This window comes from Carassius auratus, chromosome 5, assembly GCF_003368295.1.
Source record: "Carassius auratus strain Wakin chromosome 5, ASM336829v1, whole genome shotgun sequence".
NCBI lineage: Eukaryota > Metazoa > Chordata > Actinopteri > Cypriniformes > Cyprinidae > Carassius > Carassius auratus.
The window spans coordinates 16351186-16371460 of NC_039247.1; the positions used below are offsets into that span (position 1 = coordinate 16351186).

General features: G+C 37.8%; 4 protein-coding genes across 6 annotated transcripts; 2 read left to right on the forward strand and 2 right to left on the reverse strand.

Moving 5' to 3' along the window:
• Positions 1-501: 501 nt before the first annotated feature.
• cenpv (centromere protein V) lies at positions 502-2682 on the reverse strand. The gene is made up of 5 exons (XM_026250742.1): positions 2516-2682; positions 2165-2263; positions 1636-1705; positions 1404-1518; positions 502-1211 (listed from the first exon to the last, which is right to left on the reverse strand). The coding sequence occupies exons 1-5, from the start codon at positions 2539-2541 to the stop codon at positions 1075-1077; spliced, it is 447 nt and encodes a 148-aa protein (XP_026106527.1). The 5' UTR covers positions 2542-2682; the 3' UTR covers positions 502-1074.
• A 2243-nt stretch (positions 2683-4925) lies between these two features.
• Positions 4926-9287, forward strand: LOC113078418 (polyubiquitin-C). Its single transcript, XM_026250752.1, has 2 exons — positions 4926-5078; positions 6824-9287. The coding sequence occupies exon 2, from the start codon at positions 6824-6826 to the stop codon at positions 9113-9115; it is 2292 nt and encodes a 763-aa protein (XP_026106537.1). The 5' UTR covers positions 4926-5078; the 3' UTR covers positions 9116-9287.
• A 129-nt stretch (positions 9288-9416) lies between these two features.
• Positions 9417-16402, forward strand: p2rx5 (purinergic receptor P2X, ligand-gated ion channel, 5). 2 transcript variants are annotated; one of them, XM_026250758.1, is made up of 12 exons: positions 9417-10533; positions 11299-11449; positions 11753-11824; positions 12006-12081; positions 12292-12376; positions 12552-12632; positions 14037-14178; positions 14728-14867; positions 15159-15252; positions 15336-15401; positions 15510-15595; positions 15707-16402. In XM_026250758.1, exons 1-12 carry the CDS (start codon positions 10400-10402, stop codon positions 16002-16004), a joined length of 1425 nt encoding a protein of 474 aa, XP_026106543.1. In that variant the 5' UTR covers positions 9417-10399; the 3' UTR covers positions 16005-16402. The 2 variants fall into 2 exon arrangements, with proteins under 2 accessions (XP_026106543.1, XP_026106546.1); XM_026250761.1 differs by having other exon boundaries at positions 10391-11211; positions 15707-16401.
• Positions 16403-17050: 648 nt separating this feature from the next.
• On the reverse strand, positions 17051-18151 carry emc6 (ER membrane protein complex subunit 6). 2 transcript variants are annotated; one of them, XM_026250770.1, is made up of 2 exons: positions 17905-18151; positions 17051-17801 (listed from the first exon to the last, which is right to left on the reverse strand). In XM_026250770.1, the coding sequence occupies exon 2, from the start codon at positions 17798-17800 to the stop codon at positions 17468-17470; it is 333 nt and encodes a 110-aa protein (XP_026106555.1). In that variant the 5' UTR covers position 17801; positions 17905-18151; the 3' UTR covers positions 17051-17467. The 2 variants fall into 2 exon arrangements, with proteins under 2 accessions (XP_026106555.1, XP_026106549.1); XM_026250764.1 differs by having other exon boundaries at positions 17051-17821; positions 17905-18129.
• Positions 18152-20275: the final 2124 nt, after the last annotated feature.

Here is a 20275-nt window from a genome sequence, read left to right on the forward strand (position 1 = left end):
ATTAAAGTACTGTAAGGTATATCAATACGTTTCAGTCAACATATCCAACCTGCAGACACTAATGGAGAGCTGCTAGCATAATAACCTTGCAGACTTTATCCCAAACATTTCAATATTCTGAAAGCCAGATTTCTGGGGAGGTTTAAGGGAGGTGAGCGCTTTAGAAAAGTAGCTGAATCCAAAACACAGATTGTGCCTTTGAGTATGCAGGGGATGGAGGACAAAATAAGATTCTGTATATTGTCTACATTTGTTGTTACTGTTGTTATTTGGACTTAAAGTAGAGTTGACACACTGTTCCAGATGGATCCATAAGTACTGTACCAAATCTTATGATTCAATATGGTTTCAAAACTGACATGTAATTCTTACTTCTTTGAGCAAAACTGTAACTCTTGTAATTCTGATTACTTTAAATATATGCCAATGCAGAGGAATGCAATAAATATTTTGGAAATAAATGTGATTCTTTTTAGTTTTTCTCTTGATATTTACATTTTTATTAGTTTTCCTTATACCTGACATCCTCGATACAAACAGAGGTATCATATCATTCAACACATACTTCCAAACGTCTGTTCAATTTTTTTTTATTAAATTTTGCTAACATTTCTTCAGATTATATGCTTTGTTGATACATTTCTTGAGGAAACAAGGTAGTCGGGTAGTACATACCAAAGATATCATCCCCTCTTCATCTTAAAATCCCTACAGTTTGTCCCTATCATTTAGGGGGATGATGATGTTTTCATTCTAGACAGTGCAGCTATAAAAAGCTGTTTCAAAAGAAATCTGTATATAGCTGTGCTGTATATACAAGATGATTCATTCCTTTTTGTTCCATTTTCTCAGGAGATAAATATTTATTACAAATGCATATATCCACAAAAGTTTATTTTGTTAACAATTAGGAGTACACTAGCATATACAGTAGGAGGCCTCAAAGGTAATAAACAAAAGCTACAAAACCTCAAGGTCTATTCATGTTGTCACTAATTTATTGGTAAAAATGCCTTCAGAAGCAGAAGAGTACAATTTAATCTTAGAGCTTAACTGGCCAATGGAAAAAGTGAGTTATGTGTCAGTTGTTGGTTTTGACATACTTCTTATAGTTTGATGCTTCTGCATACTTTCTTCCCAGTTCTGCCCACAGAAATCTTCCACAGTGACACTGCTCACTGTTCCAGGGTCCAAACAATGAGGTGCCACACCTGTAAACACGTGGCAGATTTGTAACTTGTAAAAAGACACACAAATAACAAATAACTCTTTCACAGAAATATCCTATAATTTAAAATAAAGCAAGGTACTGTGTCTATAAACTATTTCAGTCAGTAAGTAAAAAATGGCTGTAAGAATAAAATGAAACATCCCAAAGGTGGTCCACTTTCTGTTTAACTCACCAAACCCATCAGGGTTGGAACGTGGAGTGTAGAAACTCTGGACGCCACAGGTTTTGCAGAATGTGTGCTTGGCCAGGTGTGTGTTAAATGTGTATGTGGTTATGTTGTCTGAGCCCTATAAAAAATGATGATTGTATGATTTAGGATTATCTGCATTCTGAACAAATGTATTTTACAGTCATCTACACCAAACATCCAGCCTCCAATACATGCTTTGAAAAAAATCACATACCTGCAGCAAGGTGAACTGGGATTTTGGCACAATGAAGTGGCGATTTTGTTTCTTTGTACAAATACTGCAACTGAGACACACAACAGAAAGCGAAATAATCAGAAGGGTGGGTTACATTGTGAAAACTGAAAACAATGACTTTAACATTGAAAAACTGATACAAACTTGTGCTGTTTTATCACAAAGGCATTTTTCTCAAGCTTGCTAATAGCTCTGATGCCCAATTTCACAAATAAACCTGACAATCATGATAATCGTGACATCATCATTCATTTTTTATCACTTTATTTTTTGTTCTTGTGCTACATCTGTCCTTGAGGAACTATTTTAAATAGATGATTTTGTAAACTACTCATTATTTTATATAAATTAATATTTGTAGAAATATCAGTAGTTTTACTATAGTGCCGTGCGGCAACAATTGGAGTAAGTAACATTTAAAGAAGTTCTTTGCCTAATAGAATGATTTAAGGCTTTTCATCATGAAATTACACCCATTTCGTCGAATGACCCAGATGATAGCTCTTACTTGCAGTTGAACACGTGTAAATGCGGAGAGCTCCACACCTCAAACCGCACCGCGCCACAGTGGCATCCTCCGGTGTGTTTCACGAGACCATCACGCTCCCTGGAAAGAACCGTTTACATGAGGAGACGACCTCTAACTCTTTGGCTAGTGTAATTACCAGTGTATGCAATCAATATTGTAATATAAGTGGTAAATATAATTACATAAGTGACTGTGGGGTTTTTTTTTTGGGCAGAAAGATAAACGCCCGTGTAGGATACTTTTTGTTTAATGTCCAATTTTTTTTCGATCACTCTTTTGGTCCGCAACAATGTGCACGACACAGTGAAAAGAAGGTTACATATAGCCTACCTTTCGTCTTTAGTTATGTACGCCATTCGTTTAGCACATCTAACTTTGTATGAGGTAAACCAGTTGTTTGTCGTCTTCGACCTAACTGGATTAAACTGCTTAGCAATGCTCTCCTGTAGAACATCACATACTTTTGCTTGCAAAACAGAACAAGCTCTGTTGACTGGCTGGGTCACGTGCTTCAGCACAGCAGCGTCATCTTGAGCCACCCGATCAGCTGTTGCAACACAAGCCTAGACAAAGTCCAGGAAAATATCAGAGAAGAAAACAGGCTAAACTGTATTGGATAAATATAAATATGTATACATTATACAGATAGCCTGAACATAAGTCACATTACTTTAATGGGGGCCAGTGTGTTGTTATAGTAATGATAATAATAAGCATGGGTTCTTACTGAATTCCAATATGTGACTTAACTGGTTAGATGTTTTATATGAAACCTTTTTTGTGATGTCATAACACTTCCATCATTGATTATCATAACAGCTTATTTCTTGAAATCCTGTATTTGTATTGTCTGGTGTGAAATACAGATTAAATTACAGGCAGGAAGATATTGCACATTTCCAGTGATACACACACGAACACTCCTGAAAGTTCAAGGTACGCAAGCTTTGGATCTGAACAAACACTCTTCTGAGTTCAGTCTGGTGATGTGGCAACTCATGTGACATGTATCAGCACGGGTCAGGCAATAATAATCAGGAAATTTCTAGTGAATTTCAGAACATTTGTGTTATGTATTTCCTGTAGTTTTCTCGGATACCATTTCCTTGTAAGGTCTTCAATAGAAAACACATCTTTGCATTTAAGAACACAAACCAAAAACACTACAAATTATATTTTCACTTTAGAAGAGCAGTGAGGTGAAATAAGAATCTCAAATTTGTAATACTAACATTAATGCTAACCAGTCCGTGATATTATAAGAGCACTTTCAAGTGCCAAGTCTTACTGGGTTAAGATGGAGACTCAAATGTAACAGCAGACAAGACCTATGTATAAGACTTAAACAAACTGATGACACCATCTCTGTCTTGTCCTGCTTGTCTTCTTAAACCTTTACCTTGCTGTTAATTTCAATAAATAATCAGGATTGAAATAAGTTTAAATATAAAATCTCCCCCAGCCCTCAGTTTTCAATAAAATTTGGCTTAGATGGGTGATCTAGATAATCTTTTAACAGCTGTTCAAGCTCACGGAAGAATGAACAGGGACCTGATTCCACAATGATACTAATCTGTCCAGATAAACAAGGCTCAAAGAGCAGTTTCACAACACAGTCTCTTTTTGAAGTGCAAGCCAGTTTATGTTTAATCATCTTGATTAATTATTTTATGGTGTTGTATTTGAACAGCACACCCACAGTTCAGTAAGTTCTGGTAAAACAAAACAAACTGTTTACATCAGGCGGTAACAGCAATACTTCAGGGCAAATTTAGAGCTGGTTCATCTGGTTTGTAATTTTGTTCATGCATGCTTGTTTTCTGCCATGGCAACACAAAGTCACATTGGAAATAACAGACTTCTGTCCATCACATAGGGTATAGTATTGAAAACAGAAATAAGCTTACAACATTATTAGAACTTTAGCACTAGACATTTCTGTAATAACAGAGGATAGCGCTGAGACTCCATCAAGGTAGAAACTGCAACAAAATCCCATCTTTTTTATTTGCAAGTCAGGTCCTGCTTTGTAGCAGTGGCTGTGGTACTATCTGTACCTCACCCAGAGAAAATGACCTACATTGCTGCAACAGATACTGCAGGACGTATGTCTGAGGTCAGCGTGTTTCAAAGCAGTGCCATCTGTTACACATTCCGTTCTATATTAAGTACGCTGACACAACTCTGTTTAAACCCTAGGCTAAAACACAAATGTACTTCAAGGAAATACAGCTGCAGTAAAACAGATTTTTGTAAACAAGCCATGTTTTTAAGAAAACACTCTTTTGAGGATAACAGCCTGTCATTACTGTGCTATAATCAGGTTGTTGTTGTTTTTTAACATTCAGAACTGGTCCCCATACACATAACTTTAGCCAGGGATTGCAATTTGATACAATTATTATCAATACTGATTTAAGAATATTAAATCTTAAAGACTACTCTATTTGTGTTATAACTGTATGAAGTAGGCCTGCTCTTTGCCTGGCCCAGATTCTAAAGGTCTGAATCACCAATAGCAAAGCAAACAAACAACCTGACCAACCAATCCCCGCGTGAAGAAGGGACCACAAACCAGCCCATTCTAGCATATTCTGGAGACTTCTTTGTTTGATACTATGTAATAATAATTACACATTTAAAATACATATACAAGAACATGTAATTCCTCAAAATATCATATACATCTTACGTTTTAAAGCATTTTTGAAGGTTTTAAACAAATATATACTTTAACTGCGAAAGGTTCTTGTCATGTGACGCACCCTACACGTCACTCCACTGGGTTTGTATAAATACAGTCGTATTCACATTCACCGGCAGATTTTCTTCGAAGAAGAGGAAGTGTATAATTTCAGAAACATTTTCAGCGTCAACAAGCTTTTTTCGAAAGGTAAGAAAGAACATCCATTTGGTTTGATAATAGTCTTCACTGCTGTAATAATATATTCTTAATGTTTCGCTGTATTGTATTGATTCTCGTCGATCATTTTCTAGATGCCTAATCTGTTAGACGTGTTGAGCTGTAACGTTAGTTCACAGTCATTTTTATCAAATTAAGAAACGTAATATCGTGGGGTACGTTACAAAATGAATATATTTGCTTAATTGTTAAAACGTCGTACTCGCGTTGTCGATCGGGGTAAGTTTCGTCGTATGTAGGTTTGCTGAATCATAGTATTGTTTTCAACAAAGAGCCCGGATGTTAAGGTACTGCCGACATGTTAGAGAGAGTGCTGGGTGTTGTTGCGCACAGTACAGTGTTTTTATTTTTATTTTTTAATATAAATATAGACAAACTCAAAGGAAGTGATTTCGAATAAGTATTCCTTATCATCGTTTAGTCATGTTAATTTTAATCTAGCAAATGGATCTATTTTTTAAGTGAGGGGAAAAATACAAACAATAAATTATTTTTAAGTAAACCATGCTAATAGTGTACTAAACTGATAAATTGAAATGTACGTGTTAGTCCCTTACTGAATTCGTGCCATTTTATTTGTGGTTGACTGCCTTCAAGCTTTCTGGCTGATTAACACAATTGAGGTGCAGTCAAATACTTAAAGGGTTAGTTCACCCAAAAATGAAAATTAGCTCAAATTACTCACACTCAAGTCATTCTAGGTGTATATGACTTTCTTCTTTCAGACGAATCCAGTTGGAGTTCTATTAAGTTATCTTTAAAGTTGTATAAAATGCCATTCAGTGAGTGTCGCACCTATCAGTCCAAAAAAAGTTAAATATAGTTAAAGTGCTCAGATTCACACACTGCTCCAGGGGGTGAACAAAGGCCTCCTGTAGCAAATTGATGCATTTTTGTAAGAAAAATATCCATATTCATGATGTAATCACTTTAATGTAGCGCCAACAGAAGTACATGGAAGCATCTCTGGGCTGATGTATGATGTCAGCGCTGCGCATGCGCCAGTGAGTCTCCTGAAAACCAACGTTTGTTAACCGGAGCAATGGAAGCAAAGATTCTTTACATAAGCAAAGGAGAACCAGTCCTCTCTTGGCTTAGATTGAAATCCTCCGTTCTTCTATACCGATCCTCGTTTTTTACTTCCAATCAGTGACCGTTGTTTTGATCTCTCCCTTGCACTTCTGCATTCATCACTTCTGAGTGGCGTAGCGCTGACCTCCATGCGTCACCCTACCAGAACTGCTTCGGTGTACAACACTGAGTGCAAGCTACATTAAAGTGATTGCATTTTGAATATGGATCTTTTTCTTACAAAAAACGCATCGCCTTTGATCACACAAGCCTCCTATTTTTATGGATGGGTGCTTTTTATTTAACTTCTTTTTGACTGACTCATGCAGCATCTGCTGAGGGGCATTAAATGGCTTGAAAGATGAAAGGCAAATTATTATTATTATTGCATTTTTATTTATATATATATATATATATATAAAACCCGACTAGATTCATCTGAAGAAAGTCATATACTTGGCATGAATTGTGGGCAAGTAATTTATGGGCTAATTTTCCTTTTTGGGTAAACTATCCCTTTAACTGGCTGGAACAGCATAGTGCTGTCACTGAAACTGTAGTGTTCTAATAATTGAACATGTACTTATAGTAATTAGTTAATAAATGGTTAATAATCTGATTTTTTTGTTTTTTTTTGTTTATAGATGCAGATCTTTGTCAAAACCCTCACTGGCAAGACCATCACCCTTGAGGTTGAGCCAAGCGACACCATTGAGAACGTCAAGGCCAAGATCCAGGACAAAGAAGGCATTCCCCCTGACCAGCAGAGGTTGATCTTTGCCGGCAAACAGCTGGAAGATGGTCGCACATTGTCTGACTACAACATCCAGAAAGAGTCCACCTTGCACCTGGTGCTGCGTCTCAGGGGAGGAATGCAGATCTTCGTCAAGACCTTGACAGGCAAGACCATCACCCTTGAGGTTGAGCCAAGCGACACCATTGAGAACGTCAAGGCCAAGATCCAGGACAAAGAAGGCATTCCCCCTGACCAGCAGAGGTTGATCTTTGCCGGCAAACAGCTGGAAGATGGTCGCACATTGTCTGACTACAACATCCAGAAAGAGTCCACCTTGCACCTGGTGCTGCGTCTCAGGGGAGGAATGCAGATCTTCGTCAAGACCTTGACAGGCAAGACCATCACCCTTGAGGTTGAGCCAAGCGACACCATTGAGAACGTCAAGGCCAAGATCCAGGACAAAGAAGGCATTCCCCCTGACCAGCAGAGGTTGATCTTTGCCGGCAAACAGCTTGAAGATGGCCGCACATTGTCCGACTACAACATCCAGAAAGAGTCCACTTTGCACCTGGTGCTGCGTCTCAGGGGAGGCATGCAGATCTTCGTCAAGACCTTGACCGGCAAGACAATCACCCTTGAGGTTGAGCCAAGCGACACCATTGAGAACGTCAAGGCCAAGATCCAGGACAAAGAAGGCATTCCCCCTGACCAGCAGAGGTTGATCTTTGCCGGCAAACAGCTGGAAGATGGTCGCACATTGTCTGACTACAACATCCAGAAAGAGTCCACCTTGCACCTGGTGCTGCGTCTCAGGGGAGGAATGCAGATCTTCGTCAAGACCTTGACAGGCAAGACCATCACCCTTGAGGTTGAGCCAAGCGACACCATTGAGAACGTCAAGGCCAAGATCCAGGACAAAGAAGGCATTCCCCCTGACCAGCAGAGGTTGATCTTTGCCGGCAAACAGCTGGAAGATGGCCGCACATTGTCTGACTACAACATCCAGAAAGAGTCCACCTTGCATCTGGTGCTGCGTCTCAGGGGAGGCATGCAGATCTTCGTCAAGACCTTGACTGGCAAGACAATCACCCTTGAGGTTGAGCCAAGCGACACCATTGAGAACGTCAAGGCTAAGATCCAGGACAAAGAAGGCATTCCCCCTGACCAGCAGAGGTTGATCTTTGCCGGCAAACAGCTGGAAGATGGTCGCACATTGTCTGACTACAACATCCAGAAAGAGTCCACCTTGCACCTGGTGCTGCGTCTCAGGGGAGGAATGCAGATCTTCGTCAAGACCTTGACTGGCAAGACAATCACCCTTGAGGTTGAGCCAAGCGACACCATTGAGAACGTCAAGGCCAAGATCCAGGACAAAGAAGGCATTCCCCCTGACCAGCAGAGGTTGATCTTTGCCGGCAAACAGCTTGAAGATGGCCGCACATTGTCCGACTACAACATCCAGAAAGAGTCCACCTTGCACCTGGTGCTGCGTCTCAGGGGAGGAATGCAGATCTTCGTCAAGACCTTGACCGGCAAGACAATCACCCTTGAGGTTGAGCCAAGCGACACCATTGAGAACGTCAAGGCCAAGATCCAGGACAAAGAAGGCATTCCCCCTGACCAGCAGAGGTTGATCTTTGCCGGCAAACAGCTGGAAGATGGTCGCACATTGTCTGACTACAACATCCAGAAAGAGTCCACCTTGCACCTGGTGCTGCGTCTCAGGGGAGGAATGCAGATCTTCGTCAAGACCTTGACAGGCAAGACCATCACCCTTGAGGTTGAGCCAAGCGACACCATTGAGAACGTCAAGGCCAAGATCCAGGACAAAGAAGGCATTCCCCCTGACCAGCAGAGGTTGATCTTTGCCGGCAAACAGCTTGAAGATGGCCGCACATTGTCCGACTACAACATCCAGAAAGAGTCCACCTTGCATCTGGTGCTGCGTCTCAGGGGAGGCATGCAGATCTTCGTCAAGACCTTGACTGGCAAGACAATCACCCTTGAGGTTGAGCCAAGCGACACCATTGAGAACGTCAAGGCCAAGATCCAGGACAAAGAAGGCATTCCCCCTGACCAGCAGAGGTTGATCTTTGCCGGCAAACAGCTGGAAGATGGTCGCACATTGTCTGACTACAACATCCAGAAAGAGTCCACCTTGCACCTGGTGCTGCGTCTCAGGGGAGGTTCAGATATTTAAACTTACTATCAGAGATGGACATTTGATTATTTCAGTATCCCCTGCTCATGCACTCACCACTTTTCTTCCCTCTTCTCTCTATACTTTATTACTGAATCCAATTACATCTTATTGCTATGTTTTTCCACCTGTTTGTTTTTGTTAAAAATGACGAAATAAAAGCATTGAAATGTAATCGCTTGTTTCCTTGTCTTTGCCCACAACTACTAAAAAGATCTGGTAAAAATGAAAATGAATGAAATGGGGCATTGGTTTATACTACAAGAAAACCGCTCGGGATTATGCTATAAAATGAAAACGGAACTTGCAAGTTGCATTGATGTCAAATTAAGTGGCGGTCTCTAAGCCGTGTATACATTTTTTTTTTAACGTTATTTTAATGTATTTTAAAATGTTCAACTTAAAAGCTACATGGCAGTTCTATAATTAGTACTCCATATTTGGTAAGAATTTAGGATGAAAGTCATTGAAAATACTTTGGTGGAATCTGTGATGGCCTTTTCAGGTGCTGCAGCTGTAAGTTTAAAAATGGTAAGATGATGCCACCAAATGATTTGCCTTTGTTGGTCTAGTTACACTGGTAAGGCTCTACTGTAGTTAGTGTTAGTTCATAGCCTGTTCAGGAACATCTGAATCCAATAATTTATATATGTAATGAAATCTTAAAATGTGATCCAAATAATTATAATAGTTTTACATTGAAATCTGGCCAGCAATCTTTATAAAATACCTAAAAATAAATCCTAATCCTGAAACGACTGGAAAAGTCTCTGAAATTCACTTCTCAAAACTCGATGAAACCCAGGATATGACTAATATAACATCACTGCTAGAACTGATATTAATGACTTCTTACCTACATTATCTTATGTAAATTCACTAATCTGAATTTGAAACTTAAAATGTATTAGTATCTTTTGAAATGACATAAACCTAGTTTAATACGTGATAAATGTATTGATGCTAATAAAGTGGGCATAATGAGAATCTCGTTTTCACTTCACTTCGTTGTGAAGTGGTGTCACCATTAAAAACTACAGATTACAACTCTAGTCTCTTGGAGACTGCTTTTGTGTCGTCCTTAAAACAGCTTAACCCCATACTGCTCGCATGTACATTTGAATCAAGGATATTAATATTATCAAAACAAAGAAATATTCCCGGAACACAAGCAGAAATTTGAGAAATCAAAAGGCAAAAAGTGTTGACAAAACATTTAGGGGGAAGAACCGTCTGCGCAGAGGAGTGACAGCTGCTTCAAGGCTGTGCCAGTTACACAGGAGCATGGCTCGGACCTGGGGTAACTTTTTCTTCTCTCTTCTCGATTACAAGACAGAGAAGTTTGTCATCGCTAAAAACAAAAAGGTCGGAGTTCTGTTCAGACTCTTTCAGCTGGGGGTGATTGGATATCTGATCGGGTAGGTGCCTTGTGCTTTTTCTGTCGAGACGTTGAGGTGAACGAGCGGGATCTGTCAGTATTTAGAAGATTGAATCTTCAAAGAAGGATACATATTATAAAAGGTCATCAAGTGTTTTGTTTTTTTTTTTTGTTGTTGTTTGTATTTAAATTGTTACTGATATGAATTTCAGAAAACCGATTGTAAGCCGACATGTAAAGCAACTTGCCTCGGATGTTATTTATATCAAGGCAAAGCCGGACAGCATTGACGTGTCTCTGCACTGTTTGACCTGCTGAGGCTCGGTTTGAGTTTTGCATGTAGTGAAAAAGACTTTGTTTTGATTCAGATTAGTCAAAACTCCATTCACTCACCAGATAAACTCCATTTAGTCTATTTATGTACCAGAACCATACAAAAGCCTAATACCTTCAGCTTCTTAATTGTTTCACATGCAGCAAAACCTGCTGAATGTAAGGTCACGTGTTGTGACCAAATGCATGCAAAAGCTCCAGCCTGATTTTATAATATTGCCATTTAATACGGTTTAATTCTTGTCTTTTACAATAAATAACTATTATAGAACTTAAATGTAATTTATCTATAGGTTAAAACGTCCTTCAGGGTGTGTTGACCATATATACTGTAGGACGTGACCTACAGCATTGCTCTATATCTCACGCACACATCATTTTCTATGTACGTTATACTCTTCTTATAAATAACCAATAAAATGTCTTTTTATACTTTTCATAGTGTATTTTCTTTTGCTTGTGCATCTTAAAGGTGGGTTTTTCTTTGGAAGAAAGGCTATCAGGAGACTGAGGAGGCCATCCAGAGCTCTGTGATCACTAAACTCAAGGGTGTAGATCTCACCAACAGCTCTCAGTCTGGCCTGCAGTTATGGGGTGCAGAGGACTATGTCATTCCCCCACAAGTAAACACATGTCTTTCCTGTATTTTTGGAAGCAATATATATATATATATTAAAAAAAAAAACTGTTAACATCCTTTTTTAAATCTCTGTTTTATCTATTGGATTATGTATATATCTACAGACATTGACATTGATTCAATTTTTTTAGATAGATGAAGATTTATTTCTTCTTTAATCAAATAAAGACTGAAAAGAACCAAGAGCTTGTCACATTAACCACAATATGTCAGTGTTCTGATCCATCACTTTGCTGTTGAACATGTATTTCACAAGAATATGTCTTTATTTCTTTTGAACAAAAAGGGGGAGAGAATCTTCTTTATTGTGACAAATTACATAGTGACACCCGACCAAAGGCTGGGTTACTGCCCTGAGGTAAGATACGGGTTGTTGTGTTGTTTTATTGTTTTTTTTTATTAAATTACACAACCAAAGACAAGGTATTTGTTGGAAAGAGTACTGTCTCTCAATTACAGCTCTGTTTTCTCTATGAACATCTCTGTACATTTTAACCCCTGAGTTTGTTGTATGTGTTCGGTTCTTCTATTTATTTCAGAGTCCTAAAGTACCAGATGGTTTATGTAATTATGACAATGAATGTGTGGAAGGGGAAAGTGTCATAGCAGGCCATGGTAAGCACAAAACCTCAATGAAATACCAAGTCTTTTGTTCCCTTATAATGGCATACCTGAAGTTATTTAAAAGTAAAACACTTGTGAAAGTGCAAGATTCTTGTTTAAGAAAAAAAGAGAAGTTGTTACATTGTGTTATACTATGACCCACTGGCATGTTTAAATTCCTGAGCCTAAAATAGATTATACATTTTATTGTTGTTTATTCAGGAGTGAAGACAGGCCTCTGTATAAATGACACAGGAACGTGTGAGATTTATGCCTGGTGCCCTGTTGAGCATGGCCAGACACCATCGTAAGAAAACAGTGTTTTGTACCAATTCCTTTCAATTCATGTTCACTCGCAGTACATCCACCTCACTTTTTTTTTGCAATATTATTCATATAATCTTCATGCTTATATGAAACTATTTAAAGAAAAAGAAAATCATGATGGTGTTGTATCTGTAATGTTTCAAATGTCACAACAGGGAGCCCTTGCTGTCGAAGGCAGAAAACTTCACAGTCTATGTAAAGAATTTCATCAAGTTTCCAAAATTTGCCTTCTCCAAGTAAGTCAAGTCTAGAGGCATCACGTCAGTATGTTTATTTTATGTACTGGAGCCTATCCCTTATGAAACAAAAATATAATGCAGTATATTGGAAAATATCATGTAATATATTAGGCATATATTCTTATATATATTTATTTTTTCCAATATATTGCAATATATTGAAAGCGGCAATCATTTGTATATTTTGCAATATATTATATAATATATGTGTCATCAATATATTATTAAATGTATTCAAATATATAAAATATTAGAAATTAAAAGGGAAAATAATATATTACAATATTTCACAATATATTTTAAGAAATATATTGGTAAATATATTTTCCTTTCGTAAGGGATAGAATAAATGTTCTCATCATTCTAAAACTAAAGTATGTTCAGGCATATATTTAATGGGCCGTAACTCGTTGTAAATGCATTTAGTGACCTAATAAGTGATTGAAGCTTGTAATATAATTATGTTGATTGTTTATACTCATCTCTGCATGATAGATCTGAACTAACCTGCAGGAGTCTTATTTAAACCTTTCAACTTGGTTTTCTACAGCTTAATATTTTGCATGTTATTTACTTTGCAAAGCACCAGAGTTTAGGTGGAGCAACTATAAAATTCATGAAACCTCTTCACCCCCACAGGATGCTGCTGATAAAACCCTTCCTTAAAAAAATCTGTAGATCATATCTAGCAATTCTAGCTTATGTGATAAGGACACCAGCTGACTAAGCATCTAGTATCATACACATGTGACTTTAGTCTTTCTTTTTTGGATGTTTTTCATGCATCATTTGAACTGGTTTGTTTCTGTGTCAGCACGGGATGTTCTGTCATCGTTTCAAACTTTATGTACAATTATAAAGATCTGGCAAACTGTTGTTTAAAAAGCCAGTCCAATCCTTTTAAATGAGCACACTAACAATTCTAAACTGAGCACTACCATGCTGTGATTGCGTTTTTTTCTCTCAGAAATAGATTAATTCACTCACCAAGTCATTACAAAGCAACACACCAAAAATACAAAGAAAAAACAATGCTAAACATATGCTATATACAAAGTTTAGAGATCAATCTCTAAATCTCCTGTCATGTAGCCGTGTGAAAGAGCTGACTTGCTTGCACATAATGAAGCGTTATGTTTGGATACTGATGGCACAGCACAACACACCACAAGCTGCTCTGAATATCTGACGCTTACTCATGTCTATTTATACCAGCACAGCATGGGGTGAGTGCACTGAGATTTACAGTCTTGATGCCCAGTGCCTTGCCTGTTACACTGACAGTTGTTCCTTTGTCCTTACTGGCGTGATCTTTGCAAAGTCATCGCATTGTAGATTAAACAAGTGCTATGAGATGTTTCAGATACTCCTTCTCCTACTTTTATTTCCCCTTACTTGAAGATCGAACGTCCTGCCTACTGCCAACAGAACCTATCTGAAGACGTGCAGATATGACAAGGAGCATCATCCCTATTGCCCTATCTTTCTTGTGAGAGATGTGATTAACTGGACTGGATACAGTTTCCAGGATTTGGCAACAAAGGCAAGTGCTTCAAATGACATGACAAGTTAAAAGAAAGTCATCACCATTGTATACACAGGGGTAGTTAATGTCCAAGCTACAGCTCAATGTATAAGAAAAGAGACCATATGACCATATCCTGACTTGTCCACATAGAGACAGAGATCTTTTTAGTGTAGACTGATCCAGGCACCCCAGGAAGTATTTGGACACTTATAAGTGTGTATGTCTAATGTGGCTGCATAGAATTAAAAAATTAATAAAACAAATCATACAAATTGAAATTTATTTAACAAAAGGAGAAAACTGGTTAGCACTATATGCTATTTTTTTTTTTTTTTTTTTGCAAAAAAGTCAGCTGGCAGCCTGGCACTGATATGAACTTACTTTGATATAAATGAAGTTGCTTGAAAAAAAATTAAAAATTAAAAATTGCCTTTATAAGACTTGGAAAAATAAGGTTGGAACAATTAACTCCCAAAATTGCAGAGGACTATCATGACGCCCTTTATTTGATACAGAGAGTAATTTCATTAACTGATATCATTGTTTTCCTTTATACACACAAAGGGAGGTTCAATTGGAGTTGGAATCGAGTGGAATTGTGATTTGGATAAAGATGAATCTCAATGTAACCCTGAATACAGCTTCACACGCTTAGATTCCTCTAAACATTCACAGAACTCTGTCATTGGGGGTTACAACTTCAGGTATTGCTATCGATTTTAGTTCATATAATGAAATGTATTAACAAAAGTATGTGATTTCAGCTGTTTTTCTAACTTTGCTAAGCACGCATGCTTTCTTCAAAACTCATGCCAGCAAACCTGAATGTGCAAAATGATTCATTGACAGAGAATTTCAGAGGGGCTAGTTTTCTATATTCACATTTTATGTGCAGTATTACAACAGAATCGCTTAAACCTTTACTTTTTTTAAGCATTTAGTTTTAATAGAAAATGTATAGTTACATTGGCTGACATGTTTCTATCTTTATCAAGATTTGCTCGATACTACAATGATGCAGCAGGTCAGCCCTATCGGAATCTGTTTAAAGTGTATGGCATTCGGTTTGATATATTAGTTAATGGAAAGGTAAGAGATATTAAACACTGAAAATTCTGAGAGACTCCTGTCATTACAGTCACGGTGAAAAATATGGTGTTTATGTTTTCTAGGCTGGGAAATTCAGTATCATTCCTACAGTGATCAATATTGGCTCTGGACTTGCTCTAATGGGGGCTGTGAGTATATAAGCTAATTACAGATGTCACTAATAGTTGAAGGATATAATGCAAAAAACAAAATCTTCCTGAGACTCTTGTGTGATTGGTGTTGGTCTCGTTCCACAGGGGGTTTTTGTCTGTGACATGATTCTGCTCTACATGATGAGCAAAAGCTCCTTCTACAGAGAGACAAAGTTTGAGGCAGTCACGAAGTAAGGGTCTATTGTGTCTTGTTGACTTCTTCAAAATGTTACATGGAAGATTAGAAAGATGCTGTGGATTGTTCTTTTCATGGTTTCTATGAATACTATTTGCACCCACAGAAAGCAATCTGGAAAGCACAGAGAGAGAAAGCATGTAAGACATCACGGTCATCATCGTCAAGATGGGCGACACAGGAGAGAGGAGAAACAGGCAACAGAGACATACCCATTGACATCAGTGTCATGTCAGCCCAATAACAACCCAGAGAGACAGATCCAGCCCACAGGATCAGCACTCAAAACCCACAGTCCCGAGAGAAAGCCACAGGGCACAGTGTCATTCAGGACTCAGCACGCTACAGAAAAGCAGAAAAACATTTCACCTGTTTCCACCCTGAGACCACAACACAACCAGTAGAGCATTTTTGATGCTAATCCCATTGGATTTACTTTGGATGTATAAAAGGTATTGTAGTGGGTTTGTGCTCAGTCATACCAAAGAGGAATACTGCCAGTGTTGTTATGCTCTCCTTTTGTTTTAAATGGCTTTTTTTTTTTTTTTTTTTTTTTACAAAGGATTTGCAATGAGATAACTAAATAGTTTTTTATAAATTTGACCTGACACAAAAAATTGTCAAACCAAGGTTGAATAAATGTTAAAATATTTTACGAAAAAACTCTTGGTTCACTGCATTCCTTTCATTTTGAAAACAGTACAATCTGAAAATAAATAAATGTAATTACACTACCATTCTAAAGGTTGGGGTCAGTATGTGTGTTTTTTTTTAGCAAGAATGCATTAAATTGATCAGGTTAAAACATTTAGAATGTTACACAAAAACCCTTTCAAATGAATGCGGTTCTTTTGCATTTTGTAAATTTTCACCATTACTAAGAAATATTTATTGAGAATTACATCAGCATAGGATGATTTCTGAAGGATCATGTGACCGACAAATGGAGTAACGGCTGCTGAAAATTTGGTTTTGCCATTACAGAAATAAATTACATTTTAAAATATATGAAAATATTACTGTTTTTACTGTATTTGTGCTAAAACGAATGCAGCCTTGGTCAGTATTTCAGTAGCATTAAAAAAAATTGAATACATTTTAAACATTTGCACCAAACTCTAAAAACCTGGAATGCTTGCAATAACTTGGATAAATTGACTACAAATTGATTATTTAGAAAACTTGTTTATACTACTGAGAGCGACACAATTGTGGGGTTTAAGCACGGAGGACACATAAATATGACTGTACCTGTTCACAGTCTGAATAAAAAAATAACCATCAAGCAGATTATTCAATTCAAATGACACTACAGTAATTCAAGAGTTATAATTCATAAAATGCTTGAGCACTCACACACGGAGCAACACACTAATAGACTATTCACATGCAGTCTACAAGAAAATATTAAACATTTACCACCATGTACTTTAAGAAACCACACAATATAATCCATGAGGTTAATGATTTATTTTCATGAAAATATCTGAAATAAAACAATGATTTATACAGTTTAAAGTTAGCATTGTGTTTTTACATCGTCCTGACTGATGCCTGCAGTTCACAAAAAAGCGTTGCACATCATACACGGAAAGCATCCCTGCTGGACTGCTCTACTAAACCCAAACCCAGCTCTGGAATAAGCATTAGCAAAATATTAAATTATAAGCGGAAAGAATATGACAGCACACCATTTATAAATATCTAAATGTCAGTGCAGTTAGTACTGAGAAATTATTTTACGTTTTATTAGCTAAACACAAGTAAGCTCACGGAGAAAATCTGTGGTACATCAATCAGCAGTCTCTGCCCTGAGGACCTTAGTGTTGTACATCTACACGGCTGCTGATGTACTCTCAGAGTCTCTTTAATACACATGAACCATTCCGTAGAGGAAAGTCCAGAATAGCACATAAGTGAAGAGGCCGCCCACCAGGCCTCCGGTGAAGAGCAGGCGTCGAGACCTGAAGCACTTGTTCCACCGGCGACCGGCTTTGAGAATCAGGAGCAAGGACAGCAGAAACGAAGCAAGGAAATAAAAGACGAAGCCGTAGAGTCCGGTGAGGCCGAGGATGCCCGCGGTGGCGCCGGAGAGCGCGGACACGGACGTGCGGCAGTAGTCGAGCACGGCGCCGTTTCCTCGGACGGACACCTCGCTGATGAACTGCGGTCCCTCGCGTTTGGCTGCTACCGTGGCCATGCTGTGAGGTTAAAAAAAACGCTGAGAGACAAAGCAGGAGAGATGTGAAATGAACCGTCTGAAACCTCATTCATTCATCATTTGACCTCCTCCACCCAACTTACCCTCCGTTAGGATCAAGACAATAATAAACACAAATCACGCTTCTGCCGCCGTGATTCAAGAAAGCATAGTTTACATTAAACACTCGAACACCACAAGCTATGCGTTTAAGTCTATATTTCTAGGAAAAATTTATTATTTCGAAAAATATAGCAAGTTGTGAATAAAACACAGCATGTGTCATCCTCAGTCAGCCATTTTCTCGCTAAGCATCATGGGACTTTAAATCAAAATCAAAATATATTTTTTATGTTATCTTCATGACTAATTTTTGTGCTTAATTTCAAATAATAATATATCTATTAATCCACGTGTGTGTATAATTCTCAGCAACGTTACATTTTAAATATTTTCTCATTATATGCACCTTTCACCCACTCTACGGGATCTGCGAAGGCTCAAAAGACGGAGGTCGAAAGTAAGAATCATTTGCAAGTATCGGTTCTTTCAAACTGTTCACTTCAAAGAACCAATTGAACTCAGTAGTGATTATTTTGTGTCAGGGCGTAATATTATATCATTGCATGTTCGCTGACATTTCATGTAACTGCCCAAGTATCAGCTTTTTGTTGGTTTGTTTGTTTTTATATATATATATATATATATATATATATATATATATATATATATATATATATATATATATATATATATATATATATATATATATATATATTTATTTATTCTGTATTAATATTGTTAGTTTTTATATTCTCTGTCTGAACTGTCAAATAATGACTGTCATCAAGAACTAAATACAAAGTTGTAATAACTTACTTTTTTATGTTTCTTATTATTAAGTTTTATAAATAAGGGTGTTTATCAAGGCTTTCGGTTCGACCGAATTCTTAAACGAATCATGTAAAACAGTGTGATTCGGTTCAACATGTTCAAAAGATTCAAATCCAGAACGATTCGTTCATCGCTAACTAGTGATGGGAAGTTCGGATCATTTTACCGACTCGGACTTTTGAGTCTCGTTCAGCAAAATGAACGAATCTTTTTTCGAGTCATTTCGTTCATTTCGTTCATTTTAGCAAAATGTTATTAAAATATTAAGTGCTACCTCCCCAACACATCTAGTACTTACGCAAAGATGATCACACTACAAACAATACAAAAATAAAATGCTATGAGATAAAGAAAAAAATACTCATTCTTTACCTGGGTCTTCAGTCTGTGATTAGCTCATCTCACCTCTTATCTGACAAGAAGTCTTCGGGTTTAAGTCATTCCTTAATCACGTGACAGCCCCATACGCAAAACTAACGCGGTCTTGAGCCGGAAAGAGAATTGATTAGTTCATCTCATGAGTCTATCGGTCGAGTTTGACTCGTTCCTTAATCACGTGACAGCCCCATACGCAAAACTAACGCGGTCTTGAGCCGGAAAGAGAATTGATTAGTTCATCTCATGAGTCTATCGGTCGAGTTTGACTCGTTCCTTAATCACGTGACAGCCCCATACGCAAAACTAACGCGGTCTTGAGCCGGAAAGAGAATTGATTAGTTCATCTCATGAGTCTTTCGGGTCGAGTTTGACTCGTTCCTTAATCACGTGACAGCCCCATACGCGAAACCAATGCGGTCTCGAGCCGGAAAGAGAATTGATTAGTTCATCTCATGAGTCTTTCGGGTCGAGTTTGACTCGTTCCTTAATCACGTGACAGCCCCATGCGCTATTTCTGACATTTGTCACCGTGTTTTTGTTACTGTTTGTTGAGGATCTGTGGTTTGTTATTATTTTATAAATAAATAAAACCCTGTTATAAATAAAATTTTGATTAATTTGTCTTCTTGACTGTCTATCGGTAAATAAACACTAGGCTATATAATAATATAATAATCCAAGCTTACAATAAAAAGTATTTATAGACTAGTTTGTTCATTTTTACTCCAATTTTGAGTTTGCTGGTATAATAATTGCTTTTCCTAGGCAGACTTGACATATTGGTGTAATATATGTATAAGAAGATTGCTCAAAAAAGGACATAATGACATACATTAAAAGCAAATAACATTTTGAATTTGAATTATTAATGTTAAAGACAAATGTTAAAGACATTAAGGTTATGATAACTTCAGCTTTAACAGTTTTAACCCAGCTCAGAGTGAGGAGTTTCAGATCCTGGTGCACTGCCAGTGCAGGGGCCATGTTTTGGGAAGACTTTGACGAGAGGGTAGCAAGCTTGAGGCCTTCTGCTACCTCTTCTAAGACCTCAGATGCTATGATGGCCAACCTTGCAGAGCCACTCTTACCCCGCACATCAGACCCTCTGGCCTGGTGGAGGAGATGTTCACCAGTATACACAAGCCTTTCTGAAGTCACAAAGACAAGACTTTGCATTGTGGCCACATCCGTGCCATCTGAATT

Coding starts and splice junctions, on each gene's coding strand:
- cenpv (XM_026250742.1), bottom strand. CDS start 2,541: ATGGCGTACATAACTAAAGACGAAAG. Junction 1,519..1,635: donor CCCAGTTCACCTTGCTGCAG/GTATGTGATTTT, acceptor CATTTTTTATAG/GGCTCAGACAACATAACCAC. Junction 1,212..1,403: donor TTCCAACCCTGATGGGTTTG/GTGAGTTAAACA, acceptor ACGTGTTTACAG/GTGTGGCACCTCATTGTTTG.
- LOC113078418 (XM_026250752.1), top strand. CDS start 6,824: ATGCAGATCTTTGTCAAAACCCTCACTGGCAAGACCATCACCCTTGAG.
- p2rx5 (XM_026250758.1), top strand. CDS start 10,400: ATGGCTCGGACCTGGGGTAACTTTTTCTTCTCTCTTCTCGATTACAAG. Junction 12,377..12,551: donor GAGCATGGCCAGACACCATC/GTAAGAAAACAG, acceptor ATGTCACAACAG/GGAGCCCTTGCTGTCGAAGG. Junction 15,253..15,335: donor ATATATTAGTTAATGGAAAG/GTAAGAGATATT, acceptor TATGTTTTCTAG/GCTGGGAAATTCAGTATCAT.
- emc6 (XM_026250770.1), bottom strand. CDS start 17,800: ATGGCCACGGTAGCAGCCAAACGCGAGGGACCGCAGTTCATCAGCGAG.